The sequence below is a fragment of the Saimiri boliviensis genome, chromosome 13 (assembly GCF_048565385.1).
Source record: "Saimiri boliviensis isolate mSaiBol1 chromosome 13, mSaiBol1.pri, whole genome shotgun sequence".
NCBI lineage: Eukaryota > Metazoa > Chordata > Mammalia > Primates > Cebidae > Saimiri > Saimiri boliviensis.
The window spans coordinates 62,164,500-62,187,304 of record NC_133461.1 but is presented as its reverse complement, the minus strand read 5'-3'; the positions used below and the strand labels follow the sequence as shown (position 1 = coordinate 62,187,304).

Here is a 22,805-nt window from a genome sequence, read left to right as displayed (position 1 = left end):
CTGAAAGAGAAGGGATGTCACCTCGTATTGATTGGCTAGTGGGGTGGTCATTGGTAACCTCAGCAAGGTTATGAGAATTATGAGGCATGTACTGAAGGGTGAGTGAGTGGGAGGATGTGGTGACAGCGTGAGAAGAAAATTCCTTCCAGAAGCTTGGCTCTACAGAAAAGTAGAGAGGTAGGGTCCTATTAGAGGGAGTGGGAGAGTTGAATGTGAGACCAACAGCAGGTTGTTTTGGTTTCTTTTTGGGATTTTTCTTTTTAGATGGATGACACTAGGGCTTTTTTTTTTCACGCAAATAGAAAAAATCCAGTAGAAGGGCCAAAGAATATTACTGTCTTCTAGCTTGCTAGCAACTGATGGTTTTTAGCAAACTGGTAGATAGTACTCAGTAGTCACAAATACTTATGCTAAGTAAGATCCACTTCTATAAACTTACACTTGAAATAGAAAAAAAGTTGATGTTAAAAAGTTTGTCCATTTGAGTCCTACATCCTTGTTAGACAGGTAAATGGCATGAAGAGGTTTCTTTTATGAAATATTTTGTTATTCTATAGGAATCTTGTTTTACACATAAATGACAGAAATTTATATTAAGCATTTTCCTTCACTAAATCTTTAGTTTGTGTCTTTTCATAAAATGCCACTGAATTTTCATGTCAGTAAGAGAGGTCGGTAAATTTGAACACAGAAACTAATTTAGCAGTCATTTAGTGAGGAGCTGGAGATTTTAGAGCTGCCACTTCTAAAAGTGGAAAAGACGTGGATTAACTGACTTTTTTTGCTTCTGTGGAATAAAAAATTAGAGCTGAAAAGAAACAAAGCCAGAAATGCGTGACAATGACCATCTTTTTGTAGGTGAATTAGATTGGGAATTGTGAAGATGATTTCATTCACACCTGCACATGCATCCTTTGAAGCTCATTACCATTTCTTTTGGTATTCATTTAATAAATATATTCCTGAGCGAGGCATATTGAAATACAATTTACGTTTCTTTACAAAAAATTAAGGACTTCTTTTGCCATCTGCCTAGCATACCTATGAATGTCCTTACCCCAACTTTTAGGATTTGGAGTTTTTAGGAATCCAAACCTTTAAAGCCCAAGCAAAACACAATTGTAAGGTAAATTTAGTATAAAGAAAGGACAGTTTCAGTCAAAACTAAGCATAAATAGATTTTGTGTCAGTTTCTGTTTGGGATTCCAAGTGATGATGTTTACTTCCAGTAGCCCAAATAGTTGGTAGATAATTTGGTCCAAAGTGAGCCTATCAGAAGAGAAAGGAACCTTGGAAAACAATAGGCTTTAGTTAGTTGGAAAGGGAAAGCTGTGATTTTAAATAGCAAGAACCATCCCAGAAAGCAAGGAATGAGTGTAAGAAAAAGAAGAACCAAAGCAATGTAAATATCATGAAAATCTAGTTTAAAAAAATGGTTTGGCATTTGGGTTTAAGAATGAAGGAGCGGCCAGGCGCGGTGGCTCAAGCCTGTAATCCCAGCACTTTGGGAGGCTGAGGCGGGTGGATCACGAGGTCAGGAGATCGAGACCATCCTGGTCAACACGGTGAAACCCCGACTCTACTAAAAATACAAAAAATTAGCTGGGCATCGTGGCGCATGCCTGTAATCCCAGCTACTCAGGAGGCTGAGGCAGGAGAATTGCCTGAACCCAGGAGGCGGAGGTTGCGGTGAGCCGAGATCGCGCCATTGCACTCCAGCCTGGGTAACAAGAGTGAAACTCTGTCTCAAAAAAAAAAAAAAGAATAAAAGAGCGTACTATAAACTTATTAAAATAACAAGTTAAAGTTAGACTTATTTCTTTATTTGAGACAAAGTCTCTCTGTGTCACCCAGGTTGGAGTGCAGTGGTATGATCTCAGCTCACTGCAACTTCTGCCTCCAAGGTTTAAGCAACTCTTGTGCCTCAGCCTCCCAAGTAGCTGGGATCACAGTACCATGCCTGGTTAAGTTTTAGTAGAGTCGGGGTTTCACCATGGTGTTCAGGTTGCTCCTGAACTCCTGGCCTCAAGTGACCCACCCGCCTCGGCCTTCCAAAGTGCTGGGATTACAGGCGTGAGCCACTGAGCTTGGCCAGACATATTGTATTTAGATGTTTATGATAGCTTGCCATTAAAAATCAGGTTATTGCTTGCTTACATTGGCATATGGGTGGAGAAGAGGAAATGGATTTTAAAATAGAATTTGCTGATATAGGTTATTTATAATGGTTTATTTGTAGGAATAATAAGAGCTTATGCCCTTTGAGAAATGTGGAATTAGATATTGATTCTAGTGATATTCCAGCATTAGAAAGCCATACATTTTAAAGTTTTATTACTTTATCTCTCAGTAGCCTTGACAGTTTTATTTTATTAAAATTGGTCCAAACAGCAATGATTTGCATTTATTATATTATGCCTATAGTGCTGGAAAAATTAATATACCTAGGAAATACATCACAAGGGCATAGTAGATGATTTTGAGGTATGAGCTGCTGTGATTTGTGTGATAAATAACAGGTAAGGTATTATATGGTATAGTCATAGATTAAAAGTAATGGTACTTTATTTTATTCTTCAGATAGTTGGTAGGTGGTTGTTGGGCTCTATCCATTTTACATTTTTATTTAGCTTGTGTACTGCTGGCTCTCTGCTTTGGAGATGGTCCTGGATTTAAGAAAAAAGCAGATGCAAAATGATTTCCCGACTAGGATGATAACACTAAAATCATGGGATACTCATTTGCTCGGGTAATAGAATTAGGAACTTTCTGAGCAAGTGAACACAAGCTAAAGTTGTTGATTTCTGCCTCACAGGTGGGTGGTAGTCTATGAGGTCATCTACAGAACCGTGCCAGAGGGGGCGACTCTGTCATTCCCCTGAATGTGACATATCCAGGACTGGGTTTAAGAACAGCACATCCAGCCAATGGGAAAGGGAAATCTAGGGCAAGTGGCTTTGTCTTTATGAAGATGTCCTAAACATTTAATACTTTTTTTTTTCCTGTTGTCTCCTTCTGTTGTCTTAATCACACAGCCACAGCTCATTGTAGTCTCAAGCTGGGTGAAGGGGCCCCTGCTAAAACTGAAAGCTTAGTTACCTAAAGAAGATGGAGAAATGGATTCCGGGGGGAATATTTCTGGCACAGACTAGAAGCTCCTTGGGATGCGGGTTAGTGGTTACAACAGATAAGTCTTGTTTCTAAGTCACAAGCAGTGCTTGGCTTATATTTGGTACTCAGTAAGTGTTTCGTGGGTTGAATTCACTGTTAAAGCTAATCCTTTCTTTTCCAAAAGGTGGAATTTGATCAGAGGCTCTACTGCCTTTCCTCCTCTGCTGTTTTCTCTATATATAATTTATGTCACTTTCTAGGATAAGCATACAAAAGAGAATATAATGCTTACTTTTAAGATTTGCTTCAAAATCTAAAATGTATTATAACAGGAAAAAAAGAAAGTTTGTTTATTTTATTTGCATTACTACCTTTTTCTGTATTTGGATTGATATTTACATATGCTTTGGGCAACTAAGTACATGCCAAATTGGTATGTCTCTTTTATTCAACAGAATATCTGGTGATTGTGAAGAGTAACCTTAAATAGAAAACACAGATATAGCATTTAGTTTATAACATAGATTGGTATTTATGATGTTCCCTTCTTCTTCAAATTATTAAAGAAATTTCTATATATAGTGAAGATAGAAGCTAAGAGTTACTCGTTTTATTTTCACATGATTCTGTATTATACCAATTACATAGTTTGCTTAAAGCACTACACTAGTCCTTTGCTCATATTTTTACTATGAAATTAGAATTAGGAAGGGAAATTATATGACAATAATGACATATTTGTACTTGAGATACTTACTTCATATACCTAAGATAAGAAATTGCTTAAACTGACATGGTATCTACTTGGCGTAATAGCAGCTTTCTTGCTGCTTAGAGCAAAAATCTGCTTTAAAAACCTAGTGGTTTGTCTTTGTAGTTGGAGAAAAATCTAATAGCAAGAAATAAGTTCTTTAGCTATTATCATGTTCATTGTCCCCATTTGGCATGTCTGGAAACTGAGGCACAAAATCTTAAAACATATTGACTTGCAATCTTTGGGAATATGATGTTCATATTTTAGAAGGTCTTTTTAAAGGATGTATTAGCAGATTATTTTATATTAAAATCTGTTGTTTGAGTTCCTTATGAGATAGGAGACAAACTTACCTTTCAACACTCAAGGGAAATAGGGGGAAGCCAGGAAGAAGATGAGAATTAACTTGGGAGGGAAGGAGAGGTGATACTACCCGTGCCCCTCCAGGTATGGCCAGTGGGACAGATCCTGGGTCCCTGAAGAAGCTGCTGTTGTAGCTCAGTTGCTAACTCAAAGGGCGATAACGGGATTAGGAGAAATCATATGGGAAAGGCATTTGTTCCTTGAGGTATCCATAGATTCAGGGGTTGAGAGGACCCTCTCAACCTCTCCTCTCAGGAGGAGAGAAATGAAAAAGAATGCTTCCATTATTAGATCATCCTTCCCAGGGATTGAAATATATATGCAGGCGATACAGCAAATTTAATTCTTAATTGAATGTAAGATATTGAATTATTATGACATTTCTTTAATGACATTTAACAATCCATTGTGGCAAAAATCTAATAGGAATGAAGCCTGTGATCATTACAAATCAACTTTCCCTCCTAGGTAAATGTTAGTTTGGAGCCCCTGGTGGGCATCCATCTCAGCGGTGAAGTTGACAGGTCGACTGTTGGTTGCGTGGAATAGGATGGGGTTTCGTAGCATCTCCCTCTCTCCTTGTGGTTCTCTTGAGCCGTTCACGGTGAGCATCTTAGTTTTCTTGGGAAGGTAGCTGCATGGAGTGACCTGATCTTCCTTTTTTTCCGCTTGCAGAACAATCAACCATGACGACAGAGTCTGGATCAGACTCGGAATCCAAGCCGGACCAGGAGGCCGAGCCCCAGGAAGCGGTGGGAGCACAGGGGCACGCGGGAGCGCCCGGGCCGGAGCCGCCCACCGAGGAGCAGCAGCAGGCCCTGGAGCAGTTCGCGGCCGCTGCAGCGCACAGCACCCCGGTGCGGAGGGAGGTGAGCCCAGGCCAGAAAACCAATGACGCGATGTTTGCCGAGCTGCTCCAGGGTCGGCTTTAACCTCAGTCTGTTAGCATTAGAGGCAGCTATGAGGGGTCATCTGCCGTTCCCCTTCTGGCCCCAGGAAGATGAAAGTGTGTGCTTTAAGGCTTTCAGGGAGTGACATTCCATAACCTTGCCTGGTAACTCCCTTTATTTAATTAAAACACCGACATTCACTGAAGTCCAGACTGGAGATTATTGGTCCTATCTGGATTTAGAGGAGGGATAGACACCAAACTGACATCTTTAATTATGCTTGTGGTTGTTTTGTCTTTCAAGCCTGAGGGCTAGAGTGAGTTTGCATTTCCCCAGGCATCACCCTGACCCTAATATTGCAGATCTGCTTTCAGCGGATGGTCAGGTAGGTCTTTCCCTCCCTATACACACCTATGTTTTCAACTCTTTTCTCTGGACATGTTTGAGTAGTCAGGAATAATGCATTTCTTTTAAAAGTTTTAAAGTATGGTTTACATGTGGGCCTTGAATAAGTCTATATTTAAATTTCTTTTTTCTTAAAACTTCAAACTTGGAATCAGAATGTTTTAGAGTGCCGATTTGTCTTCGGTAAAGCAATCTGGAGTCCCCACAAGTGATTGGCCTCTTATATGTCACAAGTGTTTCAAGCTAGAAATTCTAAGACGTTGAGAAAAGAGATATAATCAGCATATTAGTGAAAATCTTTGGAAGTCACAACATTCAACTACATATTTACAACCATATTATTTTATTTCTTTACGTAGGGTATTTACAAGTTTGCCTTTTTTTCACCAGTTTTATACTTATTAAAAATTTGAGGCCAGGTGCAGTGGCTCATGCCTGTAATCCCAGGATTTTGTGAGGCCGAGGAAGGTGGATCACCCGAGGTCAGGAGTTCGAGACATGGTGAAACCCCGTCCCTACTAAAAATACAAAAATTAGCTGAGCATGGTGCCACACGTCTGTAATACCAGATACTCGGGAGGCCGAAGCACAAGAATCACTTGAATCCGAGAGGCTTGAGCCAAGATTGCACCACTGCACTCTAGACTAGGTGCCAGAGCTAGACTCTGTCTCAAAAAAAAAAAAAAAAAAAAAAGAAAAAAGAAAAAAAATTTGAGGTAAAATATACGTATAAAAAGTCTCTTTAAAGTGTACAGTTCAGTGGAGTGGTATTAAGTATGTTTATATTTTTTAAAATTCCCTTCATCACTCCTCTTCCCTACCCTTCTCCCTATTCTTCCCAGCCTCAGGTAATCACCATTCTACTCCCCATCTTCATGAGATCCCATTTTAGCCCCCACATATGTATGAGTAAGAAGTTTTGGTATTTGTCTTTTGGTGCTTGACTTAATTCACTTAACATAACAGCCTCTACTTCCATTCGTGTTACTGCAGATGACAAGATTTCATTCCTTTTTTATGGCTGAAAAATATTCCATTGTGGATATAAACCACTTTTTAAAAAAATTCATTCTGCTGTTGATGAGCACTTAGGTTGATTTCATATTTTGGCTGCTGTGAATAGTGCTGCAGTAAACATTGGAGTGCAGATGACTTTTCTATGTATTGATTTTCTTTCTTTTGAATGTATATTCAGTAATGGAATTGCTGGATCATATGATAGTTCTATTTTTAGTTTTTGAGGAACCTCCATACTGTTTTCCACAGTGGCTGTGCTAATTTACATTTCCACCAACAGCTTGTGAGCCTTCTCCTTTTCCCACATTTTTGCCAGCATCTGTTACTGCCTGTCTCTTTGATACATGCCATTTTACCTGGTGTGAGATGATATCTCAGTTGTGGTCTTGATTTGCATTTCTCTGATGATTAGTGATATTGAGCATTTTTCTCATATACCTGTTGGCCATATTTCTTCTTGGTTTTCTTTCAGGAATATCTGTTCAGCTCTTTTGCCTATTTTTAAATCTCACTTTCTCTTGCTATTGAGCTGTTTGAGTTCCTTATATATTGTGGTTAATAATCCCTTGTCAGGTAGATACTTTGCAAATTTTTTCTCCTATAGCTTACTTTGTTAGTTTTTTCTTTTGCTGTACAGAAGCTCTTTGGCTTGATGTAATCCATTTGTGTATTTTTGTTTTGATTGCCTATGCTTTTGAGGTCTTACAAACAAACAAACAAACAAAAAAACAAAAAAACTCTTCTCAAACCAGTCTCCTGGAACATTTCCCCAGTTTTCTTCTAGTGGTTTCACTGTAACAAGTCTGACATTTTTAAGTCTTTTAATCCATTTCTGTGAAGAGTGAGAAATAGGGATCTAATTTCATTCTTCTCGTATAGTTTTCCAGTATTCCCTACACCATTTACTGAAAAGACTGTCCTTTCCCCATTGAATGTTCTTGGCACCTTTGTGGGCTTATAAAGGATCACCTGAGGTTGGGAGTTCAAGAGAGCCTAGCCAACATGGTGAAACCCTGTCTCTATTAAAAATACAAAATTAGCCAAGTGTGGTGGCACATGTCTGTAATCTCAGCTACTCGGGAGGCTGAGGCACAAAAATCATTTGAACCCGGGAGGCTTAAATATGTGGATTTATATCTGAGTTCTGTATTCTGTTCCATTGGTTTATATGTCTGCTTTTATGCCAGTACCATGCTGTTTTTGTTATTATAGCTTTGTAGTAAATTAAGAAGTCAGATAGTATGATACCTCCAGCTTTGTTCTTTTTAGTCAGGATGCCTGGCTATCTATTCAGGGTCTTTTGTAGTTCCATATAAATTTGAGGACTTTCTTTCTAATTCTGTGAACACTGTATTGGTATTATGATAGGGATTCCACTGAATTTGTAAATTGTTTTGGGTAGTATTGCCATTTCAACAGTATTAAGTCTTCTAATCCATGAGCATGGAATATCTTTCCACTTTTTTGTGTTCTCTTCAATTTCTTTCATCAGAGTTTTATAGTTTTCCTTACATAGATCTTTCACTTCTTTGGTTAGATTGCTTCCTAGTTATTCTATATTTTGTAGTTACTGTGAATGAGATTGCTTCTTGAGTTCTTTTTCAGATAGTCACTATTGGCAAATTTAAACACCACTGATTGTTGTATGTTGATACATTCTGCAATTTCCCTGAATTCATCTATCGGTTCTCACAGTTTTTTGGTGGAGTCTTTAGGTTTTTCCAGGTATAAGATCATGTCATCTGTGAGCAAGGCTAACTTGGCTTCTTCCTTTTCAATTCAGATACCCTTTCTTTCTTTCTTTTGCCCAGTTGCCCTGGCCAGGACTTCCAGTGTTAAGTTGTAAAATACTGAAAGTCGACATCCTTTACTTGTTCTTCTCCTTAAATGAAAGGTCTTCGGTTTTTCACAATTCAGTACAACGCTAGCTGTGGGTTTTTCATATGTGGCATGTATTATTTTGAGGTATGTTCCTTCTATACTGATTTTGATAAGGATTTTTAATCATAAAGGCATGTTGAATTTTATCAAATGCTTTTTGGGCATCTATTGAAATAATCATATGGTTTTTATTCTTGATTCTGTTAATATGTTGTATCGTGTTTATTGATTTACCTATGTTGAACCATCTGCAAGCATCCCTGGGATGAATAACATTTGATCATGATGACTGATCTTTTCAGTCCCCATTTTAATGTGGTGTTGAATTTGGTTTGCCTGTATTTAACTGAGGATTTTTGCATCAGTGTTCATCAGTGATATTGGTCTGTAGTTTTTGTTTTATCATTGTCTGGTTTTGGTATCAGGGTAATACTGGCTTTGTAGCATGAGTTTGGAAGTATTCCCTCCTCTTCAGTATTTTTTTTTTTTTTAATGAAGAGTTTGAGTAGGTTTAGTATAGTTTTCTTTACATGTTTGATGGTATTCAACAGTCAGACCTTCATGTCCTGGGCATTTTTCGATAGAAGGCGTTTTTTGTTTGTTTGTTTTGAGATGGTGTCTGGCTCTGTCGCCCAGGCTGGAGTGCAGTGGTGCGATCTCAGCTCACTGCAACCTCTGCCTCCCTGGTTCCAATTTTTCTGCCTCAGCCTCCGGAGCAGCTGGGACTACAGATATACGCTGCCATGCCCAGCTACTTTTTTGTATTTTAGTAGAGACAGGGTTTCACCATGTTGCCCAGGCTGTTCTCAAACTCCTGAGCTCAGGCGATCTGCCCGCCTTGGCCTCCCAAAGTGCTGGGATTACAGGCGTGAGCCACTCTGCCTTTTTATTATAGCTTTGATCTCATTACTCATGGCTATTTTGTTGAGGTTTTCTGTTTCTTCACAGTTCAATTTTGGTGGGTTGTATGTGTCTAGAAATTTGTCCATTTCTTCTGGGTTTTCCAATCTGTTGCCATATAATTGTTCCTAGTAGTCTTTAATGATTCTTCATATTTCTTATTTCCCAGTTGCTATGTCTCCTTTTTCATGTCTGATTTTGTTTATTTGGGTCTTCTCTCTTTTTCTTAGTTTAGCTAAAGGTTTATCGATTTTGCTTATCTGTTCAAAAAACCAACTTGTTTTATTGATCTTCTGTATTTTTTTTTTGTTCTCAATTTCATTTATTTCTGTTCTGATCATCATTATTTCTTTTTTTCCTAATTATAGGTTTGATTCATTCCTGCCTTTTGAGTTCCTTGAGTTGTATCATTGAGTTACTTATTTGAAGCCTTTCTGCTTTTTTGATATACATATTTATTACTCTCAACGTCCCTCTTAGTACTGCCTTTTTTATATCCCACAGATTTTGTATCTTCCATTTCCATTTATATTTCAAGAATTTTTTAAAATTTACTTCTTAATTTCCTCACTGACTTATCTTTGGTCATTCAGAGCATGTTGTTCAGTTTCCATGGTTTGTGTATTTTCAGAGGTTCCTCTTATTGATTTCTAGTTTTATTCCATTGTGATCAGGAAAGATACTTGATAGGATTTTTATTTCTGGTTTTGTTTGTTTGTTTGTTTAGTTTGTTCAGACTGTTTTATAGCCTAACATCCTAACATATGGTCTGTTCTGGACAATGCTCCATGTGCTGATGAAAAGAATGTATTCTGCAGCCATTAGGTGAAATGTTGTGTAAATGTTGGTTAGGCCTTTTAGATCTAGTGTGTAGTTTAACTCCACTGTTTCTTTGTTGGTTTTTTGTCTGGATGATCAGTCCGTTATCTAGAGTGGAGTGTTGAAGTCCCCTACCATTGTTGTTCTGCAGTCTGTTTCTCCCTTTAGATTTGTGAATGTTTTATACACGTGGGAGCTCTGGTATTAGGTGCGTAGATATTTATAATTGTTGTATCGTCTTGCTGAATTGTGCCCTCTATCATTATGTAGTGACCTGCTTTTTCTCATTTTAGTTTTAGATTTGTAGTCTCTCTTACGTAAGTATAGCTACGTCCGCTCCTTTTTTTGGCTTCTAGTTGTATGGAATGTCTTTTTCCACCTTTTTACTTTCGGTCTGTGTGGGAGAAGTGAATTTCTTGAAGATAACATATAGTTGGATCTTGTTTTTATATCCATTTACTCACTTTATGCCTTTTAATTGGAGAATTGAGACCATTTACATTCAGAGCTATTGATAAGGACTAATAAGTCTGTTATTGCCGTTTTGCTGCCTGTTTCTGATTGAGACTCCTCTTGTTCTTTTTTACATGGTCTTCTTTTAGTGGATCTATTGTAGGTTTTTGTGTTGTGGTTACCATGAGGCTTACCAAAAACATCTTACAGACATAACAAGTAATTTTAAACAAATGACAGCTTATCTTAGATCACAAATTTAAAACACACACACACACACACACACACACACATACACACACGCACACACACACACTTTAACTCCATCCCATCACATTTTGACTTAGTTGTCTCAATTTACATATTTTAATATTACCTATCTCTGAACAGGTTGCTTTAGATATTGTTTTTGATAGGTTGTCTTTTGGGCTTCATACTAGAGTTATGATTGTTGTAGTAGTAGTAGCAGCAGCAGCAGCAGCAGTAGTAGTAGTAGTAGTAGTAGTAGTAGTAGTAGTAGTAGTACATTGTACACCACAAGTACAGTAAGTACAGTGATAGAATATTCTGGATTTATCCATATACTTAATTTTACCACTGGGTTTGATAACATGTTACCACTGGGTTTGATACATTATTTTTATTTTTTGCACATTAGTGGTTTTTTTTCTTTCAGATTGAAGAACTCTGGCATTTCTTTTAAGATGGGTCTAGTGGTGATGAATTAGAAGGATTCTAATTCTGCTGGGAAGGATTTGATCTCTTCTTTGTATTTGAATGATAATTTTGCTGGATGCAATATTCTTAGATGACATTTTTTTTTTCTTTGAGCAATTTAAAAATGTCACTCCACTCTGTGGGGTTTCCGTTGAGAAGTCTGTTACCAGGCAAATTGGAGCTCCTTTACATGTTATTTGTTTCTTTTTATCTTGCTACTTTTAGGATCCCCTCTTTGTCTTTGAGCTTTGAGAGTTTATTGCCTTGTAGAATTCATATTTAGGTTGAATCTGTGTGATGTTCTCAGCCTTTCCTGTAACTGAATATTTATCATTCTCAAGTTTTGGAAAGTTTTCTGTGATTATTTCTTTGAAAATGCTTTCTACCCCTTGCTCTTGCTTAGCTGCCTCTTGAATATGAATAATTCTAAGGTTTAGTGTTTTTAGATGATTTTCTGTATCTTGTATGGAGTCTTTGCTCCTTTTTGCTCTTTTTTCTTTTTTCTCTGTGTCTTTTCAAATAGCTGGTCTTTGAGCTCACTGAATCTTTACTCTGCTTGGTTCATTCTGCTAAGAGCCTCTAATGAGTTCTTCAGTTTACCAAATGTATTTCTGAGATTTCTCTTTGATTTTTTTAAAGTATTTCAATCTCTTCATCAGATGTATCTAATAAATATTAGATATTTATTGCTTTTCATTTTTATCTTGAAGCTCATGAGTTTCCTTAAAACTGTTGTTTTGAATTCTTAGCTCACAAATCACCATCTTGTAAGGGTTTGTCACTGGATTTTCACTTTGTCTTTTTGGGGAGGTCGTAGTTTCTTGTTTGCTCTTGTTTCCTGTGGGTAGGTGTCTGTGATTTTTATGGAAGGATTAGTTTTTAATTCCAGTTTTCTCTGTCTGGCTTGTTTTGTTTTTTATTGGATATGTTTGCTTAGACTTTTTTTTTAACTGCTAGTCCTCTGCCACCTCTTTGGCCCTCGGTGGTCTTTAAGCCCAGATTTTCCTTGGCTCTAGTAAGAGATGGGAGTGCTGCTTGTTCTGAATGAGGGAAGTCCCAAAGGGATTATCCTGGCAATGTGGGATGGCTGACTAGGAATTTGTGCCCAGGGCATCTGTAGAATATGTCTTCCTCCAGCGTGGTGCTGCTGAACAACCACTTGGATTCGGCATCTCCTTTGGCCACGTTACAGAGCAGAGTGTCCAGGACTGAGGCTGGTGGTCCCACCCACTTTGTTTCTACCTGTCCTCAGGTATATTTCTTCCTTCAGGCAGTCACATCACTTCTTTCCCATGGGTTAAGGCAAGGACCGGTCTCCTTCAAGGAAGCTCAAGAAGGTGGGAAACCTGGTTGGCCACCTCAGTCTCACTTTTCCAGTCTCACTTTTCTGTAAGTTGGGGGAAGATTTTCTGCACGTTTATTGCTGTGCAGAATCAGAGGGAAGGGCATCATGACTGTGGAAGTCCAATTCTTCTACCGTCTGCATGGATGTTTTCCTTTTTTTTTTGGCTCCGGTATCTGTTTTGTCCTCATATATATGAGTTCTGGGTTGTTGCTGGTGAAAATCTTGGTGCTGTATATTTGTTTTAGGTTTTCTGTGGAGGGATGGGAGGAAAGAAACCAGCTGGTTCGTGTAACCATTTTAAAATGAAAGTTGCAAGTTCTGCTTTAAACAATATTAATAGTGGCAATTATTTTCAATCTATAAATAACCGCTCTGTCTGATCTCAGATGCATTGTGATGGAGAGCGGGGAGATCCCATCCCAGCTTAGGAGACAAACCTAAGAAACTGTTGTAACCATCGTTGTTTCCTTTTACGTTTTCTTTTTGTGAAGGAAATGATGGTAGTGCTTGGCTTTCTTTTTATTTTGTTTTTTTAATCTTCAAACATTTAAAATTACTAAACTAAATGTTTTGTTTTTCCTTCATATTTTGTTTACTCTGAAATGAAATAATATGAAAATGGGAGATAATTGTAGAAAAGCATGACTGTTTATATGTAGACATAGTTAAATATACTTTCTTTATCATCTATAGTCAGCTACAAAACAAGAGAAATGACAATAAGAGGGAAAAATGACTGGCTGCTGCAAAAGACAGAAACCTCAGAGTCCTGTCTCTTCTAGTCGTTATTTTCCCATCCTCAGAGAACTCATGCAAGTCCCCAAGCCTCAGCTTCATCTACAAAATGAAGAGTTCAGAAAAGATAATTTCTAAGATTCTTTCACAAAATTCTTTGATTTATTCTAGGAAGCCAACTGTTGGAGGTAAAATGAAGCACATTTTGGTACACAGTGGTGATTAAAACGTGGGTTTGGCTGGATTTGAATTCCATTCAAATCCATTGAATTTATGCCTCGAGGAAGTTTCTTAGGCTCCCTGTGTCTCTCTCTCCTTATATGCACAGAAGGGTAATAATACCCATACCATAGAGCTATGGATTAAATGAGATTGAGGATTTGCTAAAATCCAGTGTTTAAAATTAGGATGCATCATATGACTGTGATTGACATTTCATTTGAGAGACTTAGTCTACTATTTTAGAGTTTTTAAAGTTTTTAAAAAAAAAAAGTATGTAAGGGTCTCAATGATGGGTTCATGTTTCCAGTGTTCCCAGAAACAATGCCTAGCCTTTGAATGTTGCTGGCTTAAGATGCCTCTGGAATTGACATTTAAAGTAACCTAGAAAGCTTATTCTCATACAGATGTTTTTATTTTAGTAGAGGTAAAGTGAAATTTATCTTTCTTGCTACACAGAAAAAGTTGGTTTCAGGCAAAATCTAAATATGTACTAATAGTTTCTAATGTCCTTTGCCTATGAAGAGATAAAAATAAAACTTAAATGTACAAAATTTGTGTAAGTTATAAAGCACTTAATAAATATGTTGTTGTTGTTGATATACAATACCGAGGTTACCAAACTTTTCTGTAAATTACCTCATGGGCAAAATTAATGACGATTTTATGATTATCTTGCACTCACTATTTTAATACTTTGCTACAGGAAAGACATTGGTTAAAAAAGTAGGACTGAGTTGCCAGAGCATGTTTTATTTAGTTTATTTACTTTTTTAAGCTAAGACTTGCTTTTTCAACTATTTTGGCCTTTATGATTGGTTATTCAGTTTTTTGTTGCTTTGTTTTTACAAGCTCAGCAGATTGTTCTCTCAGTTCTTAAGAAGTTCTCAAGACTTTACCTTGAAATCCTGGGCAAGATAGGATTGAAGGAGAGCACTGTATTAGCAATCTTTTGGATGGAAAACAAGATAGAAAATGAAGATAAAGCAGAAATCTATACCTAAAATTTAAAAAAATGTATATACTCAAATACCTTTGTAATTATATTAGTGTTATAAAATTGTAGAGGCTAATAGAAAAATTAAAATGATAAACCATCAATACTGTCTTTACCCTTTGAGCCCATGAATTTTTAGCAACAGGCTGATAGTATACTCACGGGAGAGAAAATTTCATGCTTATTTCAAAGCCCTAAGCAGAATTTTGGTACATAGCTTTCTCTGGACTGTCAGCACATATTTGCAGACTAGGAGCAGAGGTGGCATGGCCCGAGGATTGAATTTGCAGTACTACCATTGGTGGTCATTTAATAGATAGAAGATGGATGTACAGAGAATAGTTGAAGATTTGTGTGTACATTTCCAAAGAGATTGGTTTATGGGAGAATGTTACTGTTACTTAAGTGTCCTCTGCAGTTTTAGATCTAGCCTGGACTAGTCTGTTGTGTTTTGAAAGCAGATTAAAGCTATTGGGACAGATTTGATATGTTCTTACAGTGGCTCATTACAGTGAAGGAAAGCAGACATAGGGATTACTTTGTGATGAATTTCAGTTCTGCTGATTTCATTGAATTGATTGAGAGCTAAATCAAATATTTTAACAGTTGTATAGTTACTGGAAAAATTAATACTTGAAACTCTCCAGACATTAGAGGTTATCAGATATCTTATATATATATGGATGAGACAGTTATATAACAAGTCATGGGGTATAGAAGGATCTGGTGAATTGAGAAAATAGAACATTTAAGATGAAATCTAAACAGTATATTTTAGCTGTACTATCTAATGCTTTTTAAAAAGTCAAGAATTACTTATTCATTGTTGGCTTGTTGAGATTTTGATAGCATTTGCTAACTCAATGCTTCTAAAGTAAATCCTGGGGTTAAAATGAATTAAGGCCTTAGTAATACATTTAAATGGCAAACAGCATTTAGGCAAATATCATAAGTATCTGTATATTTATGTCTATTCCTAATATCCTAATTCAATTTCTGTCCTCTGTGAAATAGAAAGCAGTTCTGTGCTATTGCATGAGCAATGCAATATTTATTTCCCATCTTGCAATGAACACTGCTGATTGTTTGCTCTTCACAGGTCACTGACAAGGAACAGGAATCTGCTGTCAGAGCTGCAAAACAGCTCGAATATCAGCAATTAGAAGACGATAAACTTTCTCAGAAATCATCTAGCAGTAAACTCTCTCGGTCTCCATTAAAGATTGTCAAAAAGCCTAAAAGCATGCAGTGCAAAGTGATACTTCTAGATGGCTCAGAGTATACCTGTGATGTAGAGGTAAGTGTGTGTCTTAAGACGTTTTTGTCCTAGATATTGAAAGCTGGTGAATGTTGGTATAAAATATACAAGATGCCTCTTCATTTTTCTAGGACTCTGGAAAATTACTCAAACCCAGTCTCTAAATATAAAATTATTCCCAAGCCTCTAACGGGATCAGATTCTTAAAAATATGTACAATGTCTCAAAATGTTACAACCAAAAGTAAAATGTGATCTTATATTTTTTAAAAGATAAAATCTTCAACAATATGGTAGGAACAAAAAAAATTAGAAGGCTTTAAAAATAGACTTTTCTTTAATATCCTGGCTGTGAGCTATTATTTACATGAATTTTATCTTTTTTTGCATAATGTATGCCCAAGTCACTTGTTACTTCGTAGAAAACTTACAAATTCTATACGTAGGGATGGTGGGATAATTTGAAAATGTCCATGACCTTTTCTTGCTCAGAGAATGAGTAATTTTTAAAATGCACATCATGGTGGGCATTGCAGCTTTAGTTGAAAAGGGTATACTTTTTGTTCTTCTTGGTAAAGAGAACAGATTCCTCTCAGAGAAAGGCCAGTTGAATGCCTTTTGTCAGAGATGTTTGTCAAGACCAAATTAGCAGATGAGAACACAACCTGTCTGGAGCTGCGGAGATGGCTGATTGTTGAGTTCTCTGAGTATCCGGGAAAATTCACACAGGGCATGAATGCAGGCTTTAGGAGCCTGTCTGTGTGTGCACCAAGATGGAGTGGCATGCACTTTTAGCAAGGTGATTCTATTTCAGATGCGATGTCTTCATTCAAAGAGTTCATTCTTCCTGCCCCCAGCTCCTGCCCTTGTCATAAAGAAGGGAGGTATCACACTTCTCCAAGCCAGCCCCTCCCACCGTGTGCTTCCACAGTCCAACCCTTCCTCAGGCTTGTGCTGAGACTCTGTCCCAGGCAGCACAGTCAGTGCACACGTGTGTGTCCTTACATATTTCTCTTCCTCGTTCCTCATGCCAGCTAATACTAAGCCCACCCTATTTCCCATGTTCCCATTTACTCTGCTTCTTCTGTTCCCCAACCCCCATATCATTCCTGTTATAGTTTGTATAATACACTCATGCACCTAATGTTTTTCTTGTAACAGAAGACTCAAATTCATTTCATGTTGAATTCATTTAGGATGGGGATGAGAAGTAGGTTACTAAATTTTTACAGATTGCAGGAACATAGAAAAAAATCTATGTTTTTTGAAAATGAAGTCTTACATCCAACATTATTTAGTCTGTTATACCAATTTGTAGAAAATTTAGTTATGCTGTAATCTTGTAAACATTGATGGGCCGCCACAGGAATCCCCAAGGACCATGCACAAAACTCTTTCTTCCCTTTTTCTGGCTTTGATTTTATTTAATTTCTTAGACCAACGTGTCCAATTACTCATCTAGATGTGAATTCTGGAAGCAGGCAGCTCCAGTAATATACTTCTAGCTGAGTTTGACTATGAAACCTACAGGACTTTTGTAACCTTGAGAGATACTATATTTTTTCAATATAGATACATTTTCTGGAAAAAATGATCTAAGTCGAGATACTTTTCCTCTTAACTTTGAGAAGAGTCTTTCTATTGATTGCGTTTGTATAATAGAATGAACTGGGTAAACTAGCAGTATTTGAGTTCTGGCTATCAGAGTCTTCTAAGGAAGAGTCTAGAAGAAAGTTTATGGTGTTTCACACAGAGAGGATAATGCCTTAGGGCTGACTCAGGTACAAGCAGTATTGAACATTTTGTCAAATTTAATTTATATCTCTGCTTCAGATTCATTGTAGATAATGACTGTGGTTACAAAATTTTTGTTTTATAATTACCTTTCTTTTAATGTCACTGAACATTTTGAGTGGCACAGCAAACTTGGCCAGTTACTTTCTTTACAATAAACTATTTTTATACATTTGACAGATTAAGAGTAACTTTTTTCTGGGATATAAAAACTTTTGCCCGTAGAATGTTTTCAGTTTCACCACAGACATTGATATTAGAAAATATGTGTTCATGACTGACATCTTTGTGAAGAAGATGGAGAAATTTGGACATGGTAAAGTTCAGTGGGTTTATTTGTAACCGATTGGTTGAATAAGAAAAATGTCTTATAAATCAAGTAGAGTGACTTTCAAGGAGACAATGAGGTGCTAGTTGAAAAATCATGTTACGCCAGGCGCAGTGGCTCACGCCTGTAATCCCAGCACTTTGGGAGGCCCAGGCAGGCAGGTCACAAGGTCAGGAGATCAAGACCATCCTGGCCAACATGGTGAAATCCTGTATCTACCAAAAATACAAAAGTTAGTCGGAAGTGGTGGTACGCGCCTGTAATCCCAGGTACTCGGGAGGCTGAGGCAGGAGAATTGCTTGAACCTGGGAGTCGGAGGTTGCAGTCAGCTGAGATCGTGCCACTGCACTCCAGCCTGGTGACAGAGCAAGACTCCATCTCGAAAAAAAAAGGAAAAGCATGTGACAGTATTTCTTGTGTTTTGATATAAACAATGGAAATTAAAGCTTGCCTGGTGAGCTATACACAGAGCATTCTAGGTAAACAGAGAAGGAAAAGCATTGCCCAGGAAAGGTGAGCTTCAGCGCTGGCTCTTCTTGAAATTGAGTCTGTATCAAAGACTTGGATGAAGGCACAGCTGAACAATTATTTTTTAAGCAATATAGAGCTTTAAAACCTGTATTGCTTACTTAAAGAGATTAATACCCCAAGTCTGAGAATCCAGTTTTATTATGAAATGGACAGTGTGGGGCACTGAAGCAAAGCAGGAAAGCTAACATTTGAACTTTACTCTGATAAACGAGATTAAGTACAAAGTAGAAAAGTGTATGTGAGAGGGGCATTCAGACTTGGTAACAATTTGGGTAAAACTCCTCTTCAGGCTTAAGTTCATTACGAACTCATCATGAGCCAGCAGTGTGATACAGTTGTCAAAACCAGTTTGTAATCACAGGCTGTTTCTGTGGCAGTGCAGTGTTCGGTCTGCAGAAGGCAGCCAGCCATCCTGTTCCCTGCGTTGCACAGATCATGCCTGCAGGGCTGTGTTTCAATCACACGCGATAAATGCTCTGAAGCTACCAGACCCGGGGTGGCTAATGGTAACCCGTGTGGTTTCAAGGAACTTCGTTAAAGTTTCTGAACCTAGGTTTTCTCAACACAAAGGTGAGGATGAAAATACTGGCCTTGAAAGGCGTTGTTGAGAAGATTAAAGCAAATAATTTATTTGAATACTTTCTGGGATATGGCATATTCTTAATAAGTGGAGCCTATTTGATAATGATAATATGAACAATGGACTTTGACTTGAACTTATTCATCTGAGAATTATAGGATGGTGAATGATCTGGAAGGCTTCATATGAGGAATGATTAGAGAAATAGCATGTGTTAAATAGGGAAAAAATAAGATTGATGGAGGATGGGAAAGCTATTCTCAGTTACTTGGAAAGGTGGTGACTGAAGGGTTATCCTACCTTTTATATATAAAAATCAAAACTAAGGTAGAAGTTATAGGAAGTCAGATTGTAAATTAGCAGGAAAATTAATGTCTTGAATGATTGCTGTCAACCTTGTGATGATGTATGCACTGCCATGGGAGGGTTCCCGCAGAAACTATAGGTGTGATTATGGAAGCCACTGGTTCCTCAGATGCTGTCTCACACCAGATCACATCCAATGCACCTTCCTAATACCACTCAGAGACAGAACATATATACAAACACACACACAGAAACCGGACTGAAAGATGCAGAATTGTTTCTCTAATCCGTGTCTCCAGTACATGTAATTATAGATGAATTGAGAATGAAGGCAATATAACAGATGAAACATTTTTTGCATTTAACAAGACATCAGAAAGAGCTTTTTAGCATTTTATTTTCATAAAATTCTGATATTTTTCTCCATGGCATATTGAATCTCTTCATCACTTCAACTTAAAATCATTAAGGCTCAACTCTGCCATGATGGTAACATGAGAATTTATAGTCACCTACAAAGGACCCCCTGGCAAAACACACACACACACACACACACACACACACACACACACACACAGAGCTATCGTGGGAGAGAACCAGCGATCCAGAAAGCAAGACAAAAGGAGTAGTTGTCTGAGAGCAGGGACGGAACACTTACTGCCTGTTTGATCCCCAACATCTCCCCACCCATGTTTCAATGTTAGCCTTTCCAGATCGTGCTAGCTTTCTCGAACTTTCTTCTAGCAGTAGGCTTAGTTCATTGTAGCATTCGGTGCTTTTCCATTTGAGAGACTTTTTTCTCACTATTTTTTTTTCAAACTTGGTCTTGATTATTTAAAATATAAGAAAATATCTTATTATAGCAAGCTGGATACATATGTTTGGGAAATGTTTATCCTCTGCCAGATTTTCCTGCATGCTAACAAAAACACTGTGTGATTCTCTTCTTACTTTATTTTACTGTTAGAGAATGCAAACAATGTCCTTCAGCCAGTTTGTTGTTGTTGTTTATGTTTATTTCTCAAACATAAATTTTAGAAGAGAAAATAAATAAAAATACCTGAAGCCCATGCATTGGAGGTAATGGTCCTCTCACTCATCCCGGTTATTTTCATTCTGTTGCTTCTATGTTCGGCAGACTGATTGTAATCTGACTGATCAGTGAACAACATATTCCTAGTGACTATCCAATTAGGACTTTGCTTTTTCTGTTTGGGCACCATTCTAATCTAGTCTGATTTTGTTTTAGGAAAATAAGTCAAGCTCGATCTCAAATTTCAGTCTGTATTTCCTAAGATAGGTTTGCTGCTGCATCCATCAAATGTTTAAGTCATTGTATGGTGCAGTTTGGTTTGTTTCCCATAAGAAGCCCTGGTGGAGTCCACATGGTGGTATTGTCCAGAGTTGTCCAGAGCGTTACTGTAAGGGTGGTAGATGGCTTACCGACAGGTGTTACTCAAAGGGCCCTGCCATGTTTCTCTCCCCATGTGAAAGTCAGTTTACTTAGCCCTTAAATATTGCCAATTCAATAATGAGGGCAATTTACTACTTATAGGACCCAGGTACGAGAATGCCGGGCCAGTAATTCCAGGGAAACATGCCAGTGAATGGGCCACACTGGAGAGAGATTTGCCTCCAGATTGGGGCAAACCAATGAGAGCAATTTAAGTGCAGCCATAACACATAAAAATCTGGCTGCCCCCAGGTTACTTAGGCCTTATTTAGAGGCCTCTGGTGGAATGGGCTCCGTGACTAAGGACAATTTAGATCCCTCGAGGATAGGCCTGGAATTTGGAGTAAGTACAGAAATGGTCAAATTGACTCCAACAAACATTGTTTGAGACCATCCAGAGATGCTTGTAAGGGACCAGAGAGGATAAGGAAATTTATGGAAGTATGTTTCTAAGGTGCTTTTGTTACCTTCTAACTATTGGTCAGTAAGGGACTGTTAAAAACGTGCCTAATATTCTGTCTGACCTGTGATTCAATTAATTGTGCAAATCTTGCCCTATTTTATGTATCCTACTTCTGGGATTTGTTTATAAAAAAACAAATACAACATCTTAGCTTTATCACTTTTATAGGTTACATGATTAAATCTTTTCCAACCCCCTGCTTGACCAGACAGCGAATAGAATTGCCATAATCTAGAAAGTTACCTTTTGCTTTTCTTCAATTGGAAGAGGTAAGAATTGTAAGCCATACACATAAGGACTGTTTTAAAGCAATACAAGTATTGTTCATTCACCAAACACACAAATCACAGAACTTTTGATTCTGTGTAGCTCTGTAAGTTTCCAATTTAACCTAAAACATGCCACCCTCCTCCGTGGATCTCTGCTCAACTGAAGAACTCACATCAAAGCATCCATCGTGTGCTGTAACCAAATGGCCCCATCCAGCAGCAGTAATTTCCTGCTTGAAGAATGCTGCCTCTGGGACTCTGGAGGATGGAAGGACATTAATTAACCTTGTTTCCTAGTGTGATGGCTCGTGGTTGCAACCATAGGAACAGTTACATACAGGGACTGTTAACATGCAATGTCTCATTTACATAGTAAGCATTAAATCTTCTTAAGGTATTGATATTTATCTCAATAAGGTTTGATTAAAACAGACCTGGTTTACTAAAACTGTTAAATCTATTTTCCTGGTTTTCATTTTTAAAGAGTAATAAACTTTAATAATCCATCATGAGTGTAGACAAAGTCTACTAAATATCCTAAACAATATAAAGGTTAAAATCGTGAACATGTATATCAAGAAATATAAACAATTGGAGTCCTGGCGTTTCACCATACCTTAGGCTGTTTTGGAAGCTGAGTGACTTTCTGAACTTGACTGCCTGTGTGGTTCCATGGTCGATGCTCCATGTGAGATGAAGCCCGCTCAGGCATTCTTTTTGCTTACTCCCAGTTGTCACTTTGTGGGAAGGCCTAACAGGATTCATTTCCCAAATGCGAATATTCTGACATCGCAATGCCAAAGCACTAGGTTTGTTTTTTCATGCAAACCTAACTCCTTTCAGTCTTCAGGCTTCCAGTGTGTTTTATGGCCACTTTGTGTTGCTGATGTGATGAAATGGACTTTCCCCTCTCTGTGCCCAGACAGGATTCACAGGTAAATGCTCTGCTCTGTCATCTTGCCTATTTCAGAGGACAGTGTCTTATCTCTGGATTTGTTATAACACCATGGTTAATTTCTTACATAGTAGATATTCATGACTTACTGGTTTAATGCTGAAAGTAGTCTTCCAAGTATGAAAATATTCCAAGTTTTCTAGTTTTCACCATTCCGTGACTAATATTTCAGGTGATACTTCATATTTTTATCTCTAGTTGACTTGCTTGAAATTCACCTCTGTCAGAATCTTCCCTGATCCCTAAGAGCTTTCCCATGTGCT

At 37.8% G+C, this 22,805-nt stretch overlaps 1 protein-coding gene across 20 annotated transcripts in view; it reads left to right on the top strand.

The window, feature by feature from the left end:
* EPB41L3 (erythrocyte membrane protein band 4.1 like 3) overlaps nucleotides 1–22,805 on the top strand; it is a 223,820-nt gene that overhangs the window by 122,064 nt on the left and 78,951 nt on the right. For 19 of the 20 annotated variants that reach the window (XM_074383732.1, XM_074383735.1, XM_074383736.1 and 16 more), the window contains exons 2-3: nucleotides 4,904–5,097; nucleotides 15,706–15,903. In XM_074383732.1, the coding sequence (XP_074239833.1) occupies nucleotides 4,904–5,097; nucleotides 15,706–15,903 (392 nt within the window). Of the gene's footprint in view, nucleotides 1–2,057; nucleotides 3,171–4,903; nucleotides 5,098–15,705; nucleotides 15,904–22,805 lie in introns of those variants that run through there. The other variant, XM_074383738.1, reaches the window with a different exon arrangement.